We start from the raw sequence: 21,095 nt of genomic DNA, 5'->3' as shown, positions 1-21,095 counted from the left end.
TTGTGCCACTGAACTCCAGCCTGGGCGACAGAGCAAGACTCCATCTAAAAAAAAAAAAAAAAAAAAAAAAAATATTGGGCTTGAGCAGTACGGGGATCTACCACCTTCACCTCCTTTTCAGAGTAAGGGGCCATGGATGATCTGAAGAACCCCACACTCCCTGGTGGTGCCTTATTTGTAGAGCTTGGAGAGCTGCCCAAACTGGCTAAACACCCTATGCAAAGGTTCCTGATGTTTACATCTCTTTTCTCTCAATCCTCCCAGCACAAAAAAGCCCAGAATGCCCATAGGCCTTTCTTTTTTTCTTCCCCTCCTGCTTGCCTCTCAGCCTGGGTCCTAATATGCCAGAGTTCTCTCAGAAGATTGAATGGGCTATTCTTGGCTGGAATTTATACATCAAAATTTCAGAAGATTTCACACCCAAGCTTTGGTAAAAGTCACTCCACAGTGGAGTAAAATATTCATTCTTGTGAAACGTTTTCTCTGGTTATGTTAGACAAATACTACCCAGATCTTTTCCTTTTTGAGAGACAGTTTCACTCTTGTCGCCCAGGCTGGAGTGCAATGGCGCGATCTCCGCTCACTGCAACCTCCGCCTCCCAGGTTCAAGCGATTCTCCTGCCTCAGCCTCCCGAGTAGCTGGAATTACAGGCATGTGCCACCATGCCCGTCTAATTTTGTATTTTTAGTAGAGATGGGGGTTTCTGCATGTTGGTCAGGCTGGTCTTGAACTCCTGACCTCAGGTGATCTGCCCGCCTCAGCCTCCTAAAGTGCTGGGATTACAGGAGTGAGCCACTGCACCCAGCCAACACTACCCAATTCCTGTTTTGGGGCCCTCCTTTTCTAGATCCTTAAAGATCTTGTTTGTTTGCTTTCTTTGAGATGGAGTTATGCTCTTGTTGCCCATGCTGGAGTGCAATGGTGTGATCTCAGCTCATCACAACCTCTGCCTCCCGGGTTCAAGTGATTCTCCTGCCTCAGTCTCCCAAGTAGCTGGGATTACAGGCATCCACCACCACACCCAGCTAATTTTGCATTTTTAGTAGAGACAGGGTTTCTCCATGTTGGTCAAGCTGGTTTTGAATTCCTGACCTCAGGTGTTCTGCCTGCCTCGGCCTTCCAAAGTGCTGAGATTACAGGCGTGAGCCACCGTGCTTGGGTTTTTTGTTTTTTTTGAGACAGAGTCTCACTCTGTCGCCCAGATTAGAATGCAGTGCTGCGATCTCGGCTCACTGCAACCTCAATCTCCACCTTCTTTGCCTCAGCCTCCCGAGTAGCTGGGATTACAGGTGTCTGCTACCATGCCTGGCTATTGTTTGTATTTTTAGTAGAGATGGGGTTTCACCCTGTTGGCCAGGCTAGTCTCGAACTCCTGACCTCAAATTATCCACCTGCCTTGGCCTCCCAAAGTGTTGGGATTACAGGCATGAGCCACCATGCGTGGCCTAGATATTTTTTATTAGTCTATTTTGTTTCTTCTTGAAACAGAATATAATTGACTAAGTTTCAGATTCCTTAGCCATATCAGTTAAAGTCCAGTCAAACCTCCCTGATATGACACAATCTCCTTGCTTGGAGTTGTATGGTCTCCAATATTCCCAGTCACTGAGTTACACAGCTAGCTTCTTCAGAATATTTTACGTTTACTTTTTATTCAATTTTACTAGCTCCATTCCAACATTAAAACCTTACATCCAAGTTCTGATCTAGACACCACAGGCTGAGGTGGGAGGACTGCTTGAGCCCAGGAGCTTGAGACTAGCCTGGACAACATAGGGAGACCCTACAAAAGAAAAAAATAATAAAAAATAAAAATTAGTGGGTGGGTACAGTGGCATATGCCTGTGGTCCCAGCTATGTTGGAAGCTGAGGTGAGAGGATTGCTTGAGCCTGAGAGTTTGAAGCTACAGTGAGCCATGATGATGCCACCGTACTCCAGCCTGGGCAACCGAGTGAGACTGTCTCAAACCAAAATGGGCACCACAGATACTGAGACCTAAAAGCAGCACAGTGATTAGGGAGATATGGAACGTGGTCTCTAGCCTAAGTTTAGGGAATGAAAACAACTTGAAGCGCTTCCTATTTTTTTTATTTTTTATTTTTTGAGATGGAATCTCACTCTGTTGCCCAGGCTTGAGTGCAGTGGGCTGATCTCGGCCCACTGTAACCTCAACCTCCCAGGCTCAATCAGTCTTCCCGCCTCAGCCTTCTGAGTAGCTAGGACTAAAGGTACATGCCACCACGCCTGGCAAATATTTGTATTTTTAGTAGGGACGGGGTTTCGCCATGTTGGTCAGGCTGGTCTTGAACTCCTGGGCTTAAGCAATCTGCACACCTCAGCCTTCCAAAGTGCTATCACAGTCACGAGCCATCCAATGTTTCCACATTGTTTTTCTCTTGTTTTTTGTTTTGTTTTTTGAGACAGCGTCTTTCGCTCTGTTGCCCAGGCTGGAGGGCAGCAGCAGGATCTTGGCTGACTGCAACCTCCACCTCCCAGGTTCAAGCGATTCTCTTGCCTCAGCCTCCCAAATAGCTGGGATTACAGGCACCTGCCACCACGCCCAGCTAATTTTTGCATTTTTAGTAGAGATGGTTTTCACCATGTTGGCCAGGCTGGTTTCGAACTCCTGACCTCAAGTGACCCTCCCGCCTAGGCCTCCCCAAGTGCTGGGATTACAGATGTGAGCCACTGCGCCTGGCAATGTTTCCACATTTCTTTTTTTTTTTTTTTGAGACGGAGTCTCGCTCTGTTGCCCAGGCTAGAGTGTAGTGGCATGATCTCAGCTCACTGCAACGTCTGCCTCCCAGGTTCAAGTGATTCTCCTGCAGCCTCCAGAGTAGCTGGGATTACAGGCGCGCGCCACCACGCCCTGCTAATCTTTGTATTTTTTGGGGGGTGGGGGGACAGTCTCACTCTGTCACCCAGGCTGGAGGGCAGTAGTGTGATCTCGGCTCACTGCAACCTCCAACTCACCGGTTCAAGCAATTCTTCTGCCTCAGCCTCCTGAGTAGCTGAGACTACAGGCACGCGCCGCCACACCCGGCTAATTTTTTTTGTATTTTTTAGTACAGACGGGGTTTCACCATGTTGCCCAGGTTGGTTTTGAACTCCTGAGCTCAGGCAATCTGCCCGCCTTGGCCTCCCAAAGTGTTAGGATTACAGGCATGAGCCACTGTGCTCGGCCAATTTTTGTATTTTTAGTAGAGATGGGGTTTCACTATGTTGGCCAGGCTGGTCTCAAACTCCTGACATCGTGATCCACCCGCCTCGGCCTCCCGAAGTGTTGGGATTACAGGCATGAGCCACTGCACCCAGCCATTTTGTCTCCCCATTTCAAGTTGCAAAGGACAGGGGCTTGGGCTAGCTGTTCAGAAATTTAATTAGTTCACCTAAGAGATGTCAGGTACAGACAATCCCCGTGCTCTCATGAAAATCACTAGTTAAGACCATCTCATACACACGCGCACACACACGTTTGGTATGCTGACCTAAACAAGGTGGAACATAAGTTTGAAAATAGAGCAGCCTGGGTTACATGGTCAAGTGGTTGCAGGAACTTGGGACAGGATTTTACCTTGAGCCTATTTCCTGATTCAGAAAATATGGAATTTACTTTTCACAATCCCATATAATGAAGTATGTAGCAAAGCACATGGAATGAAACAATGTTTCTCTTCAATAGGCATGCTTTTAGGAAACTACTACCCTCCAGTTGCCCTTTCCCTTCAAGGAAATCTGATTGTCCACAATAAAACCTCTAGTAAATGCCAAGTCACAAACTGAGACCCTGACATTACTTCCAAGTACCACAAGGCTGATGGAACTTAGTCCCACATAGTTATTTCAAAACAGCATGGGTGTTAAGAGGCAAAAATTTCCCAATAATTCAACCTCCACTTTTGTTAGGTTCAAAACTGAGGCTGGATAAACTTTCCTTGAAAATATCAGAAAAATGCCGGGCGCGGTGGTTCAAGCCTGTAATCCCAGCACTTTGGGAGGCCGAGACGGGCGGATCACGAGGTCAGAAGATCGAGACCATCCTGGCTAAACCGGTGAAACCCCGTCTCTACTAAAAAAAAATATGAAAAACTAGCCGGGCAAGATGGCAGGCACCTGTAGTCCCAGCTACTCGGGAGGCTGAGGCAGGAGAATGGCGTAAACCCAGGAGATCCGGCCACTGCACTCCAGCCGGGGCGACAGAGCGAGACTCCGTCTCAAAAAAAAAAAAAAAAAAAAAAAAAAAAAAGTATCAGAAAAATTTAAGTGGCCAGGCACAGTGGCTCACAGTTCTAATCTCAGCACTTTAGGAGGCTGAGGTGGGCGGATCACCTAAGGCCAGGAGTTCAAGACCAGCCTGGGCAACATGGTGAAACGCTGTCTGTTAAAAATACAATTAGCTGGGCACCTCTAGTCCCACCTACATGGGAAGTTGAGTCAGAATTGCTTTAACCCAGGAGGCAGAGGTTGCAGTGAGCAAAGATTGTCACTGTACTCCAGTCTGGGTGACAGAGGGACACTTCATCTCAAACACACACACAGAAAAACCTAAGCATTTGCTAGAGGATACAATTATTGCTTCCAAAATAGCCCTTACATTTTTAGGCTCACTATCTTTGAGAGGCTAAGTCTTGCCTCCCATTCAGTTTACTTTCTTACTCCTGGCTTGATAATTCTACTTTAGTATGAGACAGCTGGCCAATAAACCCAACTTGTTTGCCAAAGATGAAATCCATTATGTCCTTCTGCAACAGATGGTGAGCATAAGTCCCAATAGAGACCTACTGAGCTCAATGGCAGTGCTACAACTTGATTTTCCCTTGCCAGGGGAGCTAGAAAAAGGACATGCTCAATTGGATCAACAGTAAAGTTTACTTATTATGATGAGCCAAAAATTACTCCAGCAGTGAAAACCCATTTCTATTTTCATTAAACCATAAAGCTGAATGGGATGAATCTAAATATAGCAATTCACATTGTAATCAACCATATCCTCTCTAACCTGAATTTCAACATGTTATTAACCATAGATATCACAAAGGAGGACAAAACAAGCAGAAATAAGTTAAATACAGTTTATTTAAAAAAAAACACAAAACACAAAAAACCCCATTTACAAAATGGAATTTGAGCTGTAGAACAGCTCATGTCAACTGCATGGCAGTGATTAACGAAGCACAGTGGCTCAGATAAAGGTCTTCACAAGGACGTTCCTGCAAAAGGCAAAAGAGGTTATAAAGTATTTATATAAACAGAGGTGAATGACTACACAATTATATCCATTGTCACTACTGGGAATACCTGGTTGTACCAGTAACTTTTTGCAATTGGATGAGATTACAAAATGTTTTGTTTTGAGGTACAGCTTGTCCTTCTCCCTTTTTACTTTGGGAACGCAGGGCATTCTTTTGCTGACCACTAACTTGTAAAAAACTTACCTTTCTGCCACGAACTTGGACAGGTGAGTTTCTGTTTTTAAGAGCTGATAAGACTAGTAGCAGACTCCTCCCTAGAAAAGTAAACAGCCTTTAGAAGTAGCTCTCTTCTAAGACCAAGTCCCATCTCAAGCTAAACCCCCCATACCTCCCATTAATAGCCCACCCATCCCCCCACCATATGGGGAAGAGTCTATTACTTTGAGCCGTTACTTTAAGGAAATGGGTCAAAGGAAGATAAATAAAAGGGTAAAAATTTATATTCACAGTACAAATAATGTGCTCACTTCCTTCAACTGGGAGCCACCAATAGGGTGTCAATTTAAAATAATTCATCTCCAGAAAAACCAAGTTCAGCTTAACTGGACTAGTTTTGGCTCAATATATTAAGAAAAATGTTTAACAGAAAACTGGACTTTAAGCAACTATATGGATGTAAGTAAAATCTGTTCTTACCTACCCGCATAGCAATAAAACCTTTCCTCCTGGTTCTGACTGCTAGTCCTAAGAGTCAGGTGTGCCTTACTCTTGTCTGCCTCCTTCCTTGCGATGATCACTGAAATTTCACTCCCTCCTAGCTTTCATGGAGCGTGCCGTGGCCTGCCCCTGGCTTATCTGTACTCCACATACCACAAGTGTCTACTCTCAGCTGTAGAGTGTCTGAGCTCGGAGCCATTCGCGCTATACTTGCTAGCAGTTCCTAGTAGCTGAACATCTCTCCTGGATCTTTAAAGGCATTGTCACGAATCCTGAGGTATCTGCAAACTCCCTCAATAGTTAAGGTTCCACCTGCTATTGCAAACTCAGCCAGTATCATGGACTATCACCCATGCTTTCCCACCCACCACCACCTCCCACCCACCTCCCACCACCCTCCTCCCCAAACTTCCAACACACCCATGGGATGGAATGAATATACAGTACTATTGATAAACAAATCTCTATGCTACTAGGTACAATAGCACTGAAATTGAGAGCACCAAAGGTAAGGCTCAAAAGAATCTATGTACAAATAACACATTATTGGATATTAACTGTTAAAGGTTTAGAAATCATTTTCTATACAATTAACATTTTAGGTAGATTGTGTGACCTTGTGCCATAAGGGAAACTGCAGTTAACATGAAATTACGTAGAAAAATTTAGTTTCTATCGGTATGGTTTTCATCTCCAAATTAGTATAGTTAACTGATAAAACCTCTGAAGGCCCACCCAACCAGAACCCAGTCAAACTGCAGTTTTCCTTTAATGTAAGCCTATCTTTATGTTCATTAAAATACTTTCTGATATTGCTTATTTTTAAAAGGCCTCCCAAACACTTCAAATCTGTGGATTTATGGAGCGGCATTAGCCAGCAGCTAGTTTCTATTCCCTGGCAGAGCTTTGAACTTGAATTGTGATAGAAGCATTCAACATCATCAAGGGGAGTGGGTAGGGAAAGTCCAAATCTCTGCCAGTCCCAAATCCATACAGTTGTCATTTCATTCAAGAGAATTAAATCGTTTATTGATTACACATGATAATGGATGATACACAAGCTTCATTCCCATCTATAATTTTATCTGGTACCATTATTCAATTTAGATATATTGCATAGGATGTGCCAACAATCACTTTTATAACCAATAATTCCATGATTTTGCTTGGGTAATCCCTTTTAACGGTGAACTTCAGGTCACAACAGTAACTATCAGTTCAACTACACCAAGGTTTCCGAAGACAATGGCTTCTCCACCCAAGCAGGTTGTATATAAATTCCAAATAGAACCTGGCATCACCCTGAAGGAATTCTAACTTCACACTGTTGGGGAAGTTTACCAAGATGGCTTCAGAGTAGACTAACTTTACACAGCACATTAAAAAAAAGACATTTATTCAGCGTCACGATCAGACTATTACATTTAGCAATCAACAGCATGGGTGCAAAAAAAAAAAAAAAATCTACATTAAAACCCTTTGTTGGAATGCTTTACACTTTCCACAGAACAGAAACTAAAATAACCTGTTATACAATTAGTCACAAATACAGTCCTCGAGTTTTTTGCCCATACACATGAGTATTTGTCTAAAACATGTCTTCTTTGTAGCAGCTAGGCCCTGCCACCACTGTGCTTGGCTGAGTTCACAAATCTGTTGTAACCTGTAGCTTCCCTGTCACTTCTCTGGCTCTCCTCTCCTGCTAAGCTTTGTTTCCTGTTGAACAATATGGAATAAAGTTGTTAATCTAAACATATTAAGACTCAAGGCTACAATCCAATATCAAGTTTGCTTCCCACAAATTTTGCTGATCTGAATATTAACTTTATATCCACAATTACTGCAATTATAATGTTAACTATGTTGCACTGCTCAGCTACATTAGGGTTATTGGGTTCATCAGCAATTTAAAAAATTATGTCCACACACAAAAAGGTGCTTACTTACCTAATTAAAATCTTCTGCCACTGCCATAGCTACTGCTGCTGCTGGAACCGCCATAGCCACCTGAAGAGTACAATTTTTCTTTTGAAGTTTCAAAGTGCCAACAGTAACACAATGTTTTCATAGTTGAGATAATAAAAGTTAAATTCAAGTGTCTGGCCATTTAAAAATGGCCCCTACTCCAAAGGAGGTGGTAAAGCAGTCCCATGATTTTTAAAATTTGTCATCAAATTATCACTTTCTGAAGGTTCTAAACTGTAAACGTTTTGCTGCCTAGACATAACAGTTAAAGGGCTTTCTTCCCAGCAGTAGCTACAGATACAACTCTTTTGACATGATCCCAAATTACACAGATACCATACCTTGGTTTCGTGGTTTTGCAAAGTATTGGCCTCCACCGCCATAGGGGCCAGAGCTTCTGCCTCCAAAATTTCCTCCCTTCATGGGTCCAAAATTTGAAGACTGATTGTTGTAATTGCCAAAATCATTGTAGCTTCCACCACCTCCAAAATTGCTTCCTATGAATGGGAAAGAGGGCCTTCGTCTGTTACCTGAGGATGATGCTAGTTTCCAATTCTGTTTAGTGGTCAGAATAAAATAAGGTTGAGTTATCTATCTGCCTTCCTTTCTCCCAAACTATGGTGACTCCAATCTTTGCATTTCATTCTCTGGGAAAGGCATTCAGTTGAATAATCCAGTAATAAAAAGAAAACTGGCCTAACTCACCATGACATAAAATAAAGAGATTTTCATAGTGGCTCAAGCATATTCTCCAGCCTTGAAGGCCTTGATGGATCCAGGGCCACGGCAAGCAGAAGTATCTTGGATACATCAACTAAGCGCCTAAGGTCCCAAAGGAGTTAAGATACTAAATCCTTCTATGATACTAATCTAACTCAAAGACAATACTATCCACTTATCTCTACTAATTGGGAGTGAGGCGGCCCCAGCTTAAAGCTAGGAGGAGGTAGCATAGCAAGCCCATTTGTTTTTAATATGCCATGCAGTGTACCACACAATGCTTTAACAGCACCAGAACCCAAGCTCTAAAAGGCTAATCTAGCTGTCACACCAAGTACTTGGATCACTGGATACCTACCACTACCACCGCCAAAGCCGCCTCCGCCTCCGTTGTTATAGCTGTCATAGCTGCCACTCCCGCCATAGCCACTGCCCTGGTTTCCATAACCCTGTCCACCACTTCCATAGCCTCTGCTTCCTCCAGAGTAACCAGGGCCGCCTCCTCCATAACCACCTACAAGAATACAATTCTTCTCAATAAGACAAAAGTATTTGACAATGAAAACGTGTGCAAGTGTAATGGCTGAAGGCCTGCTCACAGCATGCGTGTTATGGGCAAGATTGAGTTTGTCATGCACCAGAATTTTAGTCTCTTATCAACCTACTCTAAAGATCCAGGTTGCCAGGATTTTTTCTCTACTTAGTCCTAAAAAACTTACCATCATTACCAAATCCATTATAGCCATCCCCACTGCCACCATATCCACCACCACCACGGCTGCCACCAAAGCCACCTGGAAGAAAAAGTTTCAAGTTTTACGTATGACTTGCACTGAAAATGACATTCTGAATGCACTTCCCACACTGTAAAATCTACATAGCAAAGACGGTGTGAAGTCAGAACTACATGTACATAAACCATACATACCACGACCACTGAAGTTTCCTCCACGACCGAAGTTGTCATTCCCACCGAAACCACCTCCACGACCACCACCAAAGTTTCCAGAGCCACTTCGACCTTAAGAAATGAAGTTTAAGCATTAAATCATTAATACTGAAGTAACTCAAAGTTACCTTTAAGGTTTAATTAAGCAACAAGCATACCTCTTTGGCTGGATGAAGCACTAGCCATCTCTTGCTTTGACAGGGCTTTCCTAACTTCACAGTTGTGGCCATTCACAGTATGGTATTTCTGAACTAAAAAAATGTAAATACATGGTCTCAGGGTTTAGAATGCCACATGGATTGTGGAACCCTTACTAAATGCCACTATCGGATACTTACTGACAATCTTATCCACGGAGTCATGGTCGTCAAAGGTTACAAAGGCAAAGCCCCTTTTCTTGCCACTGCCTCGGTCAGTCATGATTTCAATCACTTCAATTTTCCCATACTGTTCAAAATAATCTCTTAGGTGATGTTCTTCAGTGTCTTCTTTAATGCCACCAACAAATATCTTTTTCACAGTTAAGTGGGCCCCTGGTCTTTGAGAGTCCTAATAGGAGGAAAACCACAGGTTTAGATTAGCAAACCCTATATTCAATCAAAAATTGTTCTGGTAAGTTTAGAAAACTCCTGAATCTTAAGTCCATAGCAGCACATCTCTGAATGAGTTGAAGGGGGAAAAAAAAAACAACAAAAAAAAACCAACACAAAACAACTCACTTCTCTTGAGACAGCTCTCTTTGGTTCCACAACTCTTCCGTCCACCTTGTGTGGCCTTGCATTCATAGCTGCATCCACCTCCTCCACAGTGGCATATGTGACAAACCCAAAGCCCCTGGAACGCTTGGTGTTTGGATCTCTCATTACCTGAGAACAGTGTTAATTTATGTAACAAAGTCTGACCGCAGAAGCTTTTGTCATTTTAACTTTGAATAGGGCAATAGGAAACTTTATACCAGCCTTTTATAAAAAGCGGTCCAGTTTCCCACTACCCTAGATTTAACAAGTAGCTTTTAAAATCAAAGCAGAATGTTCCTTTGTCGACAAAGCTCTAACCATAATGCTACTAACAACTTTCATAAGCATTCAGAGAGAACTGCACCAAGATATGCCAAGGAAATCGGCTATTTTACTGCTTTGTCCCAATTCTTACCACACAGTCCGTGAGCGTTCCCCATTGCTCAAAATGGCTCCTCAGGCTCTCATCGGTTGTTTCAAAGCTCAACCCTCCAATGAAGAGCTTCCTCAGCTGTTCGGGCTCTTTAGGAGACTGGAGTGGGGGAAGGGGGAAGTGTTAAATGGACTACAACACGAAACAATTTCCATCAAGGAAAAGAAAAACTAGACACCAACTGTGTACCTAGCACTTATTGTTTGTTCAGGTCGCAACAAGCCACGTGCTTCTCCCCACCAAGGGAGGCAGTATGCTGGGGGTTGGGACTGCTGGGAAATCGCAAGCGCATGCGTCTCTAGCCGTCTTCGACGCACGCGCAACAAAGGCTTGGGCGGGAGGGGTGCATCTCCATAATGGGACTAACCGCTCTTCAGAAATCTCGCTCACCAAGGCAAGGTTTAAAAAAAGACAAAGATCCTATGTGCCTAAGAATTTTGCTACGAGTAGCGAGTCCCGCGTGATAACTCATGGTTGGCGAAGAGCGGCCTCATGGCGATCAAGAGGACAAAATGGCGACTTGAACTTTGGGAGGGGTAGGCCTTGGCAGCGACCGAAGTTAACTGTAGAATCGGCTGGTGCAAGAAACGAAACCAAGCCGCATCTTACCGATTCAGGAAAGGGAGACGAAAAAATTCAAGTTGGAAAGCTCGCCTAACTCACCTCTGACTTAGACATGACGGCAGGGAGAAGAGAGACTTTAACGATGCTTCTTCGGCGGCGTCCACGGGCAGAAAGGAGCAAGCTGACGAACGTATCTGCCAGCCTACCTTCGGCCTCTCTTTTTTACCCCGCCTCCTCGCTTTCGGCATTGGTAGACTCCGCCCTGGAACAGCTCTGATTGGACATTTGAAATCGCTTCCCCTTGCTATTGGCCTGTGGTGCCACATTGCTGTGTAACGTCATTCTTTTGGGCGTTCTACGTGTCTCCACCCCTTGGAGTCAATTGGTTCTCGAGTAATATTATTGTTAACCAGTCTGATTGGCCAACCGACCAATCATTCATGTTTGAATCTACCTGGGGTGTTTAACGCCTTTTTAATCTTCCACGCGTAAATATTACAGTCAAGTCGCTTGGCAAAGCATGATTAACACTATGTATTAGAAAAGCAGTTAGCCAGGAGGTCACAGTTTTTTTGCAAAGAACGCTTGTTGACCGCACGTGTAGCAAAATGGCGAATTTTGCGCAGGCGCATTAAGAAGTTCCACCTGCCTCTGGGAACACGTGAAATGGCGGGCAGGACTAGGCAGTGAACCTACGGCGCCTGCGTGTTGGCGGGAGTTGGTCCTAGCTTTGCGCATGCGCAGTGGGCGGAGAAAAAAGGTCCGGTCCCAGGATTGGTTGCGCAGGCGCAAGGAAGGATCCGTTTTGGCGGGCGGTTGGCGTTGCGCAGAAGGCGGCGGCGGTGGTGGCTAGTGGTGCGGCCTCACCAAACAGGAACAGGGCAGACGTTAGCGTGAGTGATCACTCTCAATCCCGGGTAAGTGGCAGACAGTCTTATCTACCCATAGTAGGTCTTGAACTGACTCCATTTGGGCCCGTTATTGTGTGAAATGAATGGACCGCGGGGTGGGGGATAGTCAAGGGGCAGCGGTGGATCGGGTCAACCAATAGAAGAACAGGGGGCGGGATGTTTTAATCCCTGTAGGTTCTTTGGAGCAGTGCAGCCGAAGACTTTGACTGGCTTGTGTATAGACCAATTGGGTATGCCTTGAGCTGCCGACTGATCGGCCCTTGGGCCATCGGAATGTGGGAGATGGGTTTTCCCCTTCTGAGCAGCGTCTCACTGAGCCAGTGAGCAGGAAGCGCGCGGTAGGTTGGGCTTCTCCTGGAGGCAGCGGTTTGACTCCAATGGGGAATGCGGGATCGGGCGGTTAAACGGATGGAACGAATCTGGAGCCAGTAGACGGACAGCCTAAGGAAAGCGCTGGGACCAGTCGTCCAATCGGCTCTCCAAAAGAGAGAGGTCTTCGATTTGGGGTTGTGAGGAAGGGGAGTCGGTGCCTGTAATGGCGTGTGAGGATGAATGTTTTATCCACAGTGACTTTTCTAATGTTCTAACGGAGCCTTTAGGCCTCAGTCCCATACACCTCCCTGAAAGCCTAAGCTTCCTCCTGTATTCCTCGACTTGAGCATTTTTTCCCCGCCTCCTCACCACTTGAGGTTTGGGGAACAGAGGAGGTTTTTGTTTGTTTTTTTATAATACTTTCAGAAGTCGCTTCTTTAGGAAGACTGTTAAAATGTTAGAACGAATAGGAGAAATCTCTATATGCTGATAGTGCATATTTCCACGAACAATATGTTTGTAGGTCCATAGAAAAGTTTTCGAAAGCTACACACCAAAGTGTGTCAGTCCTAGGGACACAGTAGGATCGAGGCAGGCTGGTTCTTTAATGTTTAAAACTTTGCAAGATTAATGATTTGTGATTAAAATTAAATAAAAAATGAAGTCAATTGTTTTGTGTTTCTAATCATAATTACATACTTACCACCCTTTTTCTGATTTATATAATCCATGTGCCCAGTGCTTTTATTTTAGTCTCTTTCTCCCGGGAACTTTCCCTCTCATACATTTCCTTTCTTTACACCATTAAAGATATCCTAAAACCCCTCTTTTTGATGTTCATTTGAGGATATCTGACTTTGGATTAAAAAAGAAACGCTTAAAGAGGGTAATATTTAGGGTTCTGGGGACAGAAGACTCATCCATCACCTGGATTATTCCTTGCCTTTTAATTAGATTTCCTTCGAAGTGTGTTTTACATGCAGTCTATCTCCTTTTGGTAATGCCCACTCTGCTTATTCCAGGATCTTTTGGAGAAATAAATAAATTTTGATAACATTGGCTGTATCAGAGTCTTACTGCTTTATTCAATAATTCAGGATCAAGGGAAAATACTTAAATACTGAAAATCAACTACCTATGAAGTACACTTATGACTAGAGACCTTTCCGACTTTATACCAAAAACAAACGATTTTAATAGCAGTTTATGAACAGAGGAAAAATTTCCGTGTTCTCTGGCACTAGCAAAAGGACAAAGTATTTACATATAATTTATACCTGGTTTTAAACCTATTTGTAGGTATGGTAGTAATGGGGTTGCTGAGCTTCTGAGAACTAAAGTGATACTGGTTAAGGGTATCTGTCCTAGATTTATTTAGGTTTGAAAGGAATACACTCTTAACCTATAGCAAGATTTCTCAGCATTAGCACCGTTGATATTTTGAGGCAGATAATAATTCTTTGTTAAGGGTATTTGGGGTGTTCTGTGCATAGTAAAATATTTAGCACAATCCCTGGCTTCTACCCATTGTATGCCAGTAACATCGCACCTCTCGCCACATCCCCATTTGTGACAATCAGATTGTTAACAGACATTGCCAAATGTCCGGAGGGGTAGGGATCGGGGATAAAATCTCCCTCGGTTGAAAATCATTCTTCCAAGATTCTGGAGTAGGCAGGGCACAGTTTCATGTTCCTGTAGTCCCAGCTACTCTGGAAGCTGAGGCAGGAGGCTTGAGCTCAGGTGGTCAAGGCTGCAGTGTGAAATGATTATGCCTGTGAATAGCCACTGCACTCGTCTGGGCAGCACAACAAGATCCCATTGCTAAAAAATAAAAATAAAATGTTAGAGTTTATTATTTTTTCAAAATCCATTATTTTACCAATTGGAAAATAGGTAAAAGTGAGAGAAGATGGTTGAAGTGTTTAGGGAGTGGCCTTTGGTAAATGGATCGCTAAATCCTGATGTTTATCTCCTTAGATACAGAATTGATCATTGTTCCATTTGATAAAAGGAAATTTTTATTAAAATTTTTACCACTTGATCTGGTGCCAGTGGCTCACGTCTGTAATCCCAGCACTTTGGGAGGCTGAAGTGGGCGGATCACTTGAGGCCAGGAGTTTGAGACCAGCCTGGCCAACATGGTGAAACCCGTCTCTACTAAAAACACAAAAATTGGGCCGGGCGCAGTGGCTCATGTCTGTAATCCCAGCCCTTTGGGCGGCCGAGGCGGGTGGATCACTTGAGGTCAGGAGTTCAAGACCAGCCTGGCCAGCATCGTGAAACCCCGTCTCTACTGAAAATACAAAAAAATTAAGCGGGAGTGGTGGCAGGTACCTCTAATTCCAGCTACTCGGGAGGCGGAGACAGAATTGCTTGAACCCGGGAAGCGGAGGTTGCAGTGAGCAGAAATTGCACCACTGCACTCCAGCCTGGGTAACAGAGCGAGACTCCGTCTCAAAACAAAAAACAAAAAACCCCACAAAAATTAGCCAGGCATAGTGGTGGGCGCCTGTAATCCCAGCTACTCAGGAACCTGAGATGGGAGAACCGCTTCAACCCCGAGGCAGAGGTTGCAGTGAGCCGAGATCGTGCCACTGCACCCCAGCCTGGGCAACAGAGTGAGACCTTGTCTCAGGAAAAAAGAAATATTTACCGTTTTTTGCAACTTAAACTTATACATATGATTGATTGCATCTTGTCCTTGTTTGGCTTCCTAAAATAACGGCAAATATGTTTTTGAAGAAGGTAGACTTTGCCTCACATCCGTCTTTTTCACTTGATTCTAGCTAGCCTCTTTACTGGGATTCTTTTGGATCCACGTTTCAAAACTTTTGACTTCAATAAGAAATATATTTTACAGTAATCCTGTACACACATTGAAACAGATTTCACTAAACAAACAAATGTGCAGAGCACTCTGATACTCTTGTCTGCAGTATACTATTTCATTGTCTTAAGAAAGCAGTCAATTTCCACCGAACTGATTTCGCAGCTGTTCATAGACCCAGAGTTTTGGGGGAAAAAAGACTGCTGATCTGAACAATAGGTCACCAAATCATGCCACCTTTGATTACTTTCTGAGTCAGTTCCTTCCATCTCCAGCCCCATCCCCGTGTACAGATGGTCCCTTACTTGTGATATTTCGACTTAAGATTTTTTCACTTTTACAATGGTGTGGAAAGCAACTTCCTTTCAGTAGAAACCACACTTCAAGTATCCACATAACCATTCTGTTTTTCACTTTCGGTACAGTAATCAACCAATTACATGAGATATTCAACACTTTATTATAAAATAGGCTTTGTGTTAGGTGATTTTGTCCAACAGTAGGCTAATGTAAGTATTCCGAACACAGTTAAGAGTAGGCTAGGCTAAGCTATGATGTTCAGTAGGAACAGCTTAGGTGTAGGAAATGAATGTTCAATTTTTCGTATTTTCAACCTGTAAGTCAAGGAGTATCTAAACAGATTAAGCAGTGACCTGTTACTTGGTGTTTTTACTCATGTGTTTTACTTTGAAAGATTATAGGAGGCAAGCCGAGACTTTCTAGTTTGGTGTGCAAGTGAAAATTGCTTGTTTTATTGTGAAGTCTCACAGTGCTTAAAGAGAGAAAACAATAAAAATATTGCAAAATCTCTCACAATGTGATAGGGTTTTTTTTGTTTGTTTGTTTGTTTGTTTTGAGACGGAGTCTCGCTGTTGTTGCCCAGTCTGGGGTTCAACGGCGCGATCTTGCCTCACCTCAACCTCTGCCTCCCGGGTTCAAGCGATTCTTCTGCCCCATCCTCCTGAGTAGCTGGGATTACAGACGTGTGCCACCACGCCCTACTAATTTTTAGTAGAGACAGGATTTCTCCATGTTGGTCAGGCTGGCCTCGAACTCCTGACCTTAGGTGATCCGCTTGCCTTGGCTTCCCATAGTGCTGAGATTACAAGCGTGAGCCACTGTGCCCAGCCTCTAATGTGATAATTAATAGATATGATGAACTTTTCTCTCTGGTGGTGAAATTTTAGTGGGTAATTTTTCATTGAAATTCTGGGAATCTCACAGAGTTAGAAATCCTAACTTCCAGTGTGATATGTGTTGGGCCTCCAATTACAAAAGTTACAGCATTTGTGCTTAGAACTTAGAGCCATACCGGCCGGGTGCAGTGGTTCATGCCTGTAATCCCAGCACTTTGGGAGGCCGAGGCAGGCGGATCATGAGTTCAGGAGACTGAGACTATCCTGGCTAACATGGTGAAACCCCATCTCTACTAAAAATACAAAAAATTAGCCAGACGTGGTGGCGGGTGCCTATAGTCCCAGCTACTCTGGAGGCTGAGGCAGGAGAGTTGCTGAACCTGGGAGGCGGAGGTTGCAGCAAGCCGAGACTCAGCACCACAGCACTCCAGCCTGGATGACAGAGCAAGACTCTCAAAAAAAAAGAACAACTTAGAGATATACCTAACCATTGCAACCAAATCTAAAAGGAGTGTTTACTATAAAGGGGAATATATTTTTTCACTGTTCTGTCTGAAAACTAGTAAGTGGAAAGCTTCAATTTGGGTAGTAGGTAAGCAGGGTGATAGTTGGGGAAAGAAGGAGTGAGCCTACTTTTGAAGCGGCTAGATTTGTATATGGCTGGGGAAATGCTGGAGATTCTCAGAGCCTTTAACAATACTCTAGAAAAGAGAAAGGTTTGGTATCGGTACAAAGATTTTTGAGGAAGACCAAGTATTTTTTTGCTTCTATTGAGGTTTGTTTGTTTTTGAGACAGTCTCACTCTGTTGCCCAGGCTGGAGTGCAGTGGCGTGATCTTGGCTCACTGCAACCTCTGTCTCCCAGGTTCAAGCGATCCTCCTGCCTCAGCCTCCCGAGTAGCTGGGATTACAGGCATGTGCCATCATGCCTGGCTAATTTTTTTGTATTTTTAGTAGAGAGAGGTTTTCACCGTGTTAGCCAGGATGGTCTCGATCTACTGACCTCGTGATCCAACTGCCTCGGCCCCCTAAAGTGTTGGGACTACAGGCGCTAGCCGCTGTGCCGAGCTCTATTGAGGTCTTTAACAGCATAGCATGATTTCTGTATCTTATTGATATAGCCCATTTAATTAATAACTGTCATGGTAAAGCATTTCTAGTCTTTATTTTGTCGTTTTACTTAGATTGTTTTTATTTCCATTCACCTTACATGAAACTGGGCCTAAAGCTATGTTTTGGATATTGATTTTAAAAGTAATAAATTACAACATGAGATACCACTTGACTCAGTATGGCTGTTTACATATCTGCTATTCGTGAACTTGGACTCTGGGCAATCATCTTTTTCTCCTGACATAAACTTTTATTTTTCTTCCTTGCTTATAGAGAATGATTTTAACTGATCATTGTACTAATAGGAAGGAGTCCAGGTCATCCTGAGAAGAGTTCGCTTGTCCAGAGTCCAAGATGCAGATTTGTTGGATTTCTGTAAGCCACTCGAAGCCACATATTCATTTCTGATGACAGCTTTACACTTGTGCTGGAAGAACACCCACTGTGACAACTGCTGCCTATGTTTAGTCTGTCCAGGAGCTCTACCAACTAGCATGTTTGCAGAAAAACCTACACTGTTCCTGTTAGCAGCTATGTAAATATTAGATCTTTCTGAGTTTCTTCTCAGATCTGCCAATTTCTTTGGGGCAAATTGTATCCTGCAGTTGCCTCAATTTACCCTTTGAAAATGAGGGATTAAAGGTTTTAGACATTCTTTGGGTTATCTGAAACACAATTCTTTTTGGATCAGTAATGTTTTATATATGTCTACTTTATGATTTTTAAAATTTTATTCCCCCTGTGTATTAGTTTCCTGTGGCTGCTGTAACAAATTACCACAGACTTGGTGGTTTAAAACAAGAGGAGTTTATTCTTCTCACAATTTTGGAGCCCAGAAGTCTACAATCAAGATATTGAGGCCCTTTTGGAGGCTGTAGGAGAGACTGTGTTCTTTGCCTGTTTTAGCTTCTGATTATGGTCAGCATTCCTTGGCATGTCTCTCTGTTCTGTTTTCACATTGTCTTCTCTCTTGAGTACTTGCATCAGAACTCTCCCTCTACCTCTGTATTATAAGGATACGTATGATTGCAAATAAGAAACCACTTGGATGAACCAGGATAAATTTATCCTCTCCTATCTTTTAATTCAACCTGAGAGAGCAGATTTAAAATACATTTTATTCCTAAAGTGGCAGGTCCCTGAAAAAAAAATGTAGATTCATGTTTATTTTATTTTGAGACAGTGTCTCGCTTTGTCGCCCAGTCTGGAGTGCATTGGTGCGATCCCGGCTTACTGTAACCTTCGCCTCCCAGATTCAAGCTATTCTCCTGCATCAGCCTCCTGAGTAGCTGGGATTACAGGTGCCCAGCCAATTTGTGTATTTTTTTTTTTTTTTGAGACGGAGTCTCGCTCTGTCACCCAGGCTGGAGTGCAGTGGCTGGATCTCAGCTCACTGCAAGCTCCGCCTCACGGGTTTTTCGCCATTCTCCTGTCTCAGCCTCCTGAGCAGCTGGGACTACAGGCGGCCGCCACCTTGCCTGGCTAGTTTTTTGTATTTTTTTTAGTAGAGACAGGGTTTCACCGTGTTAGCCAGGATGGTCTTGATCTCCTGACCTCGCGATCTGCCTGTCTCGGCCTCCCAAAGTGCTGGGATTACAGGCTTGAGCCACTGCGCCCGGCGATCAATTTGTGTATTTTTAATAGAGATGGGATTTTACCATTGTGGCCAGGCTGGTCTCAAACCCCTGATCTCAGGTGATCCGCCTGCCTCAGCCTCCCAAAGTGCTGGGATTACAGGCATGAGTCACCACGCCTGGCCAGATTCATCTTTTAATCACATCTTTTGCTATATAAAGTAACATTTACAGGTTCAAGGGGTTAAGATATGAATCTCTGTTGGGAGAGGGCCATCATTCAGACCACTACACATTGGTTCCCTAACCTCTACCCAAATAGATTTGACCTAATTCAGAAAAGATGATTATTTTTAAAGAAAGAGGGGCAAGTGAAAAAAGGCTCAGAAACCTGGGTTCTTGTCCTACCTCTGCCATTATCTAATGGTGTAACCATGGGTGAGCCATCTGCCCTTTTTAGTCCTTAGTTTCTTCATCTTATAGGGAAGGAGTTGGATAGGTGATCATTAACAAGCCTTCTAGACCTTAGACTTTATGAAGTGACTCCTAAGTCATCTTGGAGTTTGCTTTTTAAGTCAATAATTTTTTTTTTTTTGAGTCGGAGTGTCGCTGTGTCGCCCAGGCTGGAGTGCAGTGGCGTGATCTCGGCTCACTGCAGCCTCCGCCTACCGGGCTCATGCCATTCTCCTGCCTCAGCCTCCCAAGTAGCTGGGACTACAGGCGCCCGCCAACACGCCCAGCTAATTTTTTTTGTATTTTTAGTAGAGACGGGGTTTCACTGTGTTCGCCAGGATGGTCTCGATCTGATCTAGTGATCCGCCCGCCTCGGCCTCCCAAAGTGCTGGGATTACAGGCATGAGCCACCGCACCCGGCCTTAAGTCAGTAATTTTAAATGTGAATCAAAACATTACAAATTACAACGTTTTGTGTCAGTGTAGTCCTGTTCTTGCCTAGGACTTGAAGGATGGAAGACCGAGCTGTTGGCTGACTGTTAACTCCTTGGGGTATTAACACAGGATAACCTGTATTTGTTAGCTGTGTGCTTAAGCCTTTCTAAAGAAAAGGTTTTCTACAAGGGATGTAATAGACTATCTGGGACATTTTTTCTATATTTCTAGGGAGGCTATAGATTGTGTAGCCTGGATTTTCTTTCCAGTAGTAGTAGTTCATCAAAATTAAACACTGACAAATTTTTTTCTACCTGAAACTAGGTTATAGAGAGAGTAAAAATTTTCACTTGCAGTCTTATTCTTCATACTCACTGAATGCCTGTTCCATCCTGTTTCATTACTAGGAAGGACACTAGATAAAGCCCTGAGCTTGAGATGGTGTACTTGAAAGGACTGAAGATCAGGTTTTATAAGACACTCGTTATTTATTTCTTCTGTGGTGAGGAGGAACTAAATTGGATTCAAGTATTTTTCTGATAGTAATCTATGTTTCTTAGAATAAAGCAAGTTCATATCTGAGCCAGAGGGCATAATTATGTCAGAATAAAATATAATTATGTCGGAATAAAATGCCCTGTACTAAAGAGGTCAACTAACAGGCTGGGAAATCTTAAGTTTTGTTTTTAAGGCAAATCCTTGAACTCTCTGTGCCTCGTTTCTCATCCCTAAATCTGTGCACCTCACCTCACTGTGAGTTGTGGAGGGTAATATACTGCTAATTTGTTCAGTATTTCACAACAATAAATTATGCCTAAGATCTGATAAAACATAGCAAACCTCATTTATATGAATAGAGATAAGCATAGATAAGACTTACAGATAATAAAGAAAATTCATTAAAATTTTTTTAACTTCCTTGATTATTAAACATTTTTCCTTCTGTTTCCTATATATTTTCCAAAGTATTTTCTTATTATTTTTCCATGATAGACTTACGAAATAGGGCAAATAACAAACACCAGGTTATGTAATAAATGAATAAATCCATCA

The 21,095-nt window shown here is 43.3% G+C and overlaps 2 protein-coding genes across 5 annotated transcripts in view; one reads left to right on the top strand and one right to left on the bottom strand.

The window, feature by feature from the left end:
* Nucleotides 1–5,060: 5,060 nt before the first annotated feature.
* On the bottom strand, nt 5,061–11,507 carry HNRNPA1 (heterogeneous nuclear ribonucleoprotein A1). 4 transcript variants are annotated; one of them, XR_012094506.1, is made up of 12 exons: nt 11,379–11,507; nt 10,698–10,814; nt 10,265–10,411; nt 9,884–10,094; nt 9,704–9,796; nt 9,525–9,617; nt 9,316–9,390; nt 8,955–9,110; nt 8,218–8,373; nt 7,859–7,918; nt 5,438–5,508; nt 5,061–5,212 (listed from the first exon to the last, which is right to left on the bottom strand). XR_012094506.1 is itself a non-coding variant. In XM_073020838.1 (11 exons), exons 1-10 carry the CDS (start codon nt 11,391–11,393, stop codon nt 7,863–7,865), a joined length of 1,119 nt encoding a protein of 372 aa, XP_072876939.1. In that variant the 5' UTR covers nt 11,394–11,507; the 3' UTR covers nt 6,919–7,627; nt 7,859–7,862. The 4 variants fall into 4 exon arrangements, 2 of the variants coding, with proteins under 2 accessions (XP_072876939.1, XP_072876940.1); XR_012094507.1 differs by lacking the exon at nt 8,955–9,110; XM_073020838.1 differs by lacking the exons at nt 5,061–5,212; nt 5,438–5,508 and adding an exon at nt 6,919–7,627.
* Nucleotides 11,508–12,055: 548 nt separating this feature from the next.
* CBX5 (chromobox 5) overlaps nt 12,056–21,095 on the top strand; it is a 43,648-nt gene continuing 34,608 nt past the window's right edge. The window contains exon 1 of the mRNA XM_008003506.3: nt 12,056–12,196. The gene's annotated coding sequence lies outside the window, so the exon portion shown is untranslated. The remainder of the gene's footprint in view (nt 12,197–21,095) is intronic.

Source organism: Chlorocebus sabaeus, chromosome 11 (assembly GCF_047675955.1).
Source record: "Chlorocebus sabaeus isolate Y175 chromosome 11, mChlSab1.0.hap1, whole genome shotgun sequence".
Classification (NCBI taxonomy): domain Eukaryota; kingdom Metazoa; phylum Chordata; class Mammalia; order Primates; family Cercopithecidae; genus Chlorocebus; species Chlorocebus sabaeus.
This window is presented reverse-complemented; position numbering and strand designations above follow the sequence as displayed.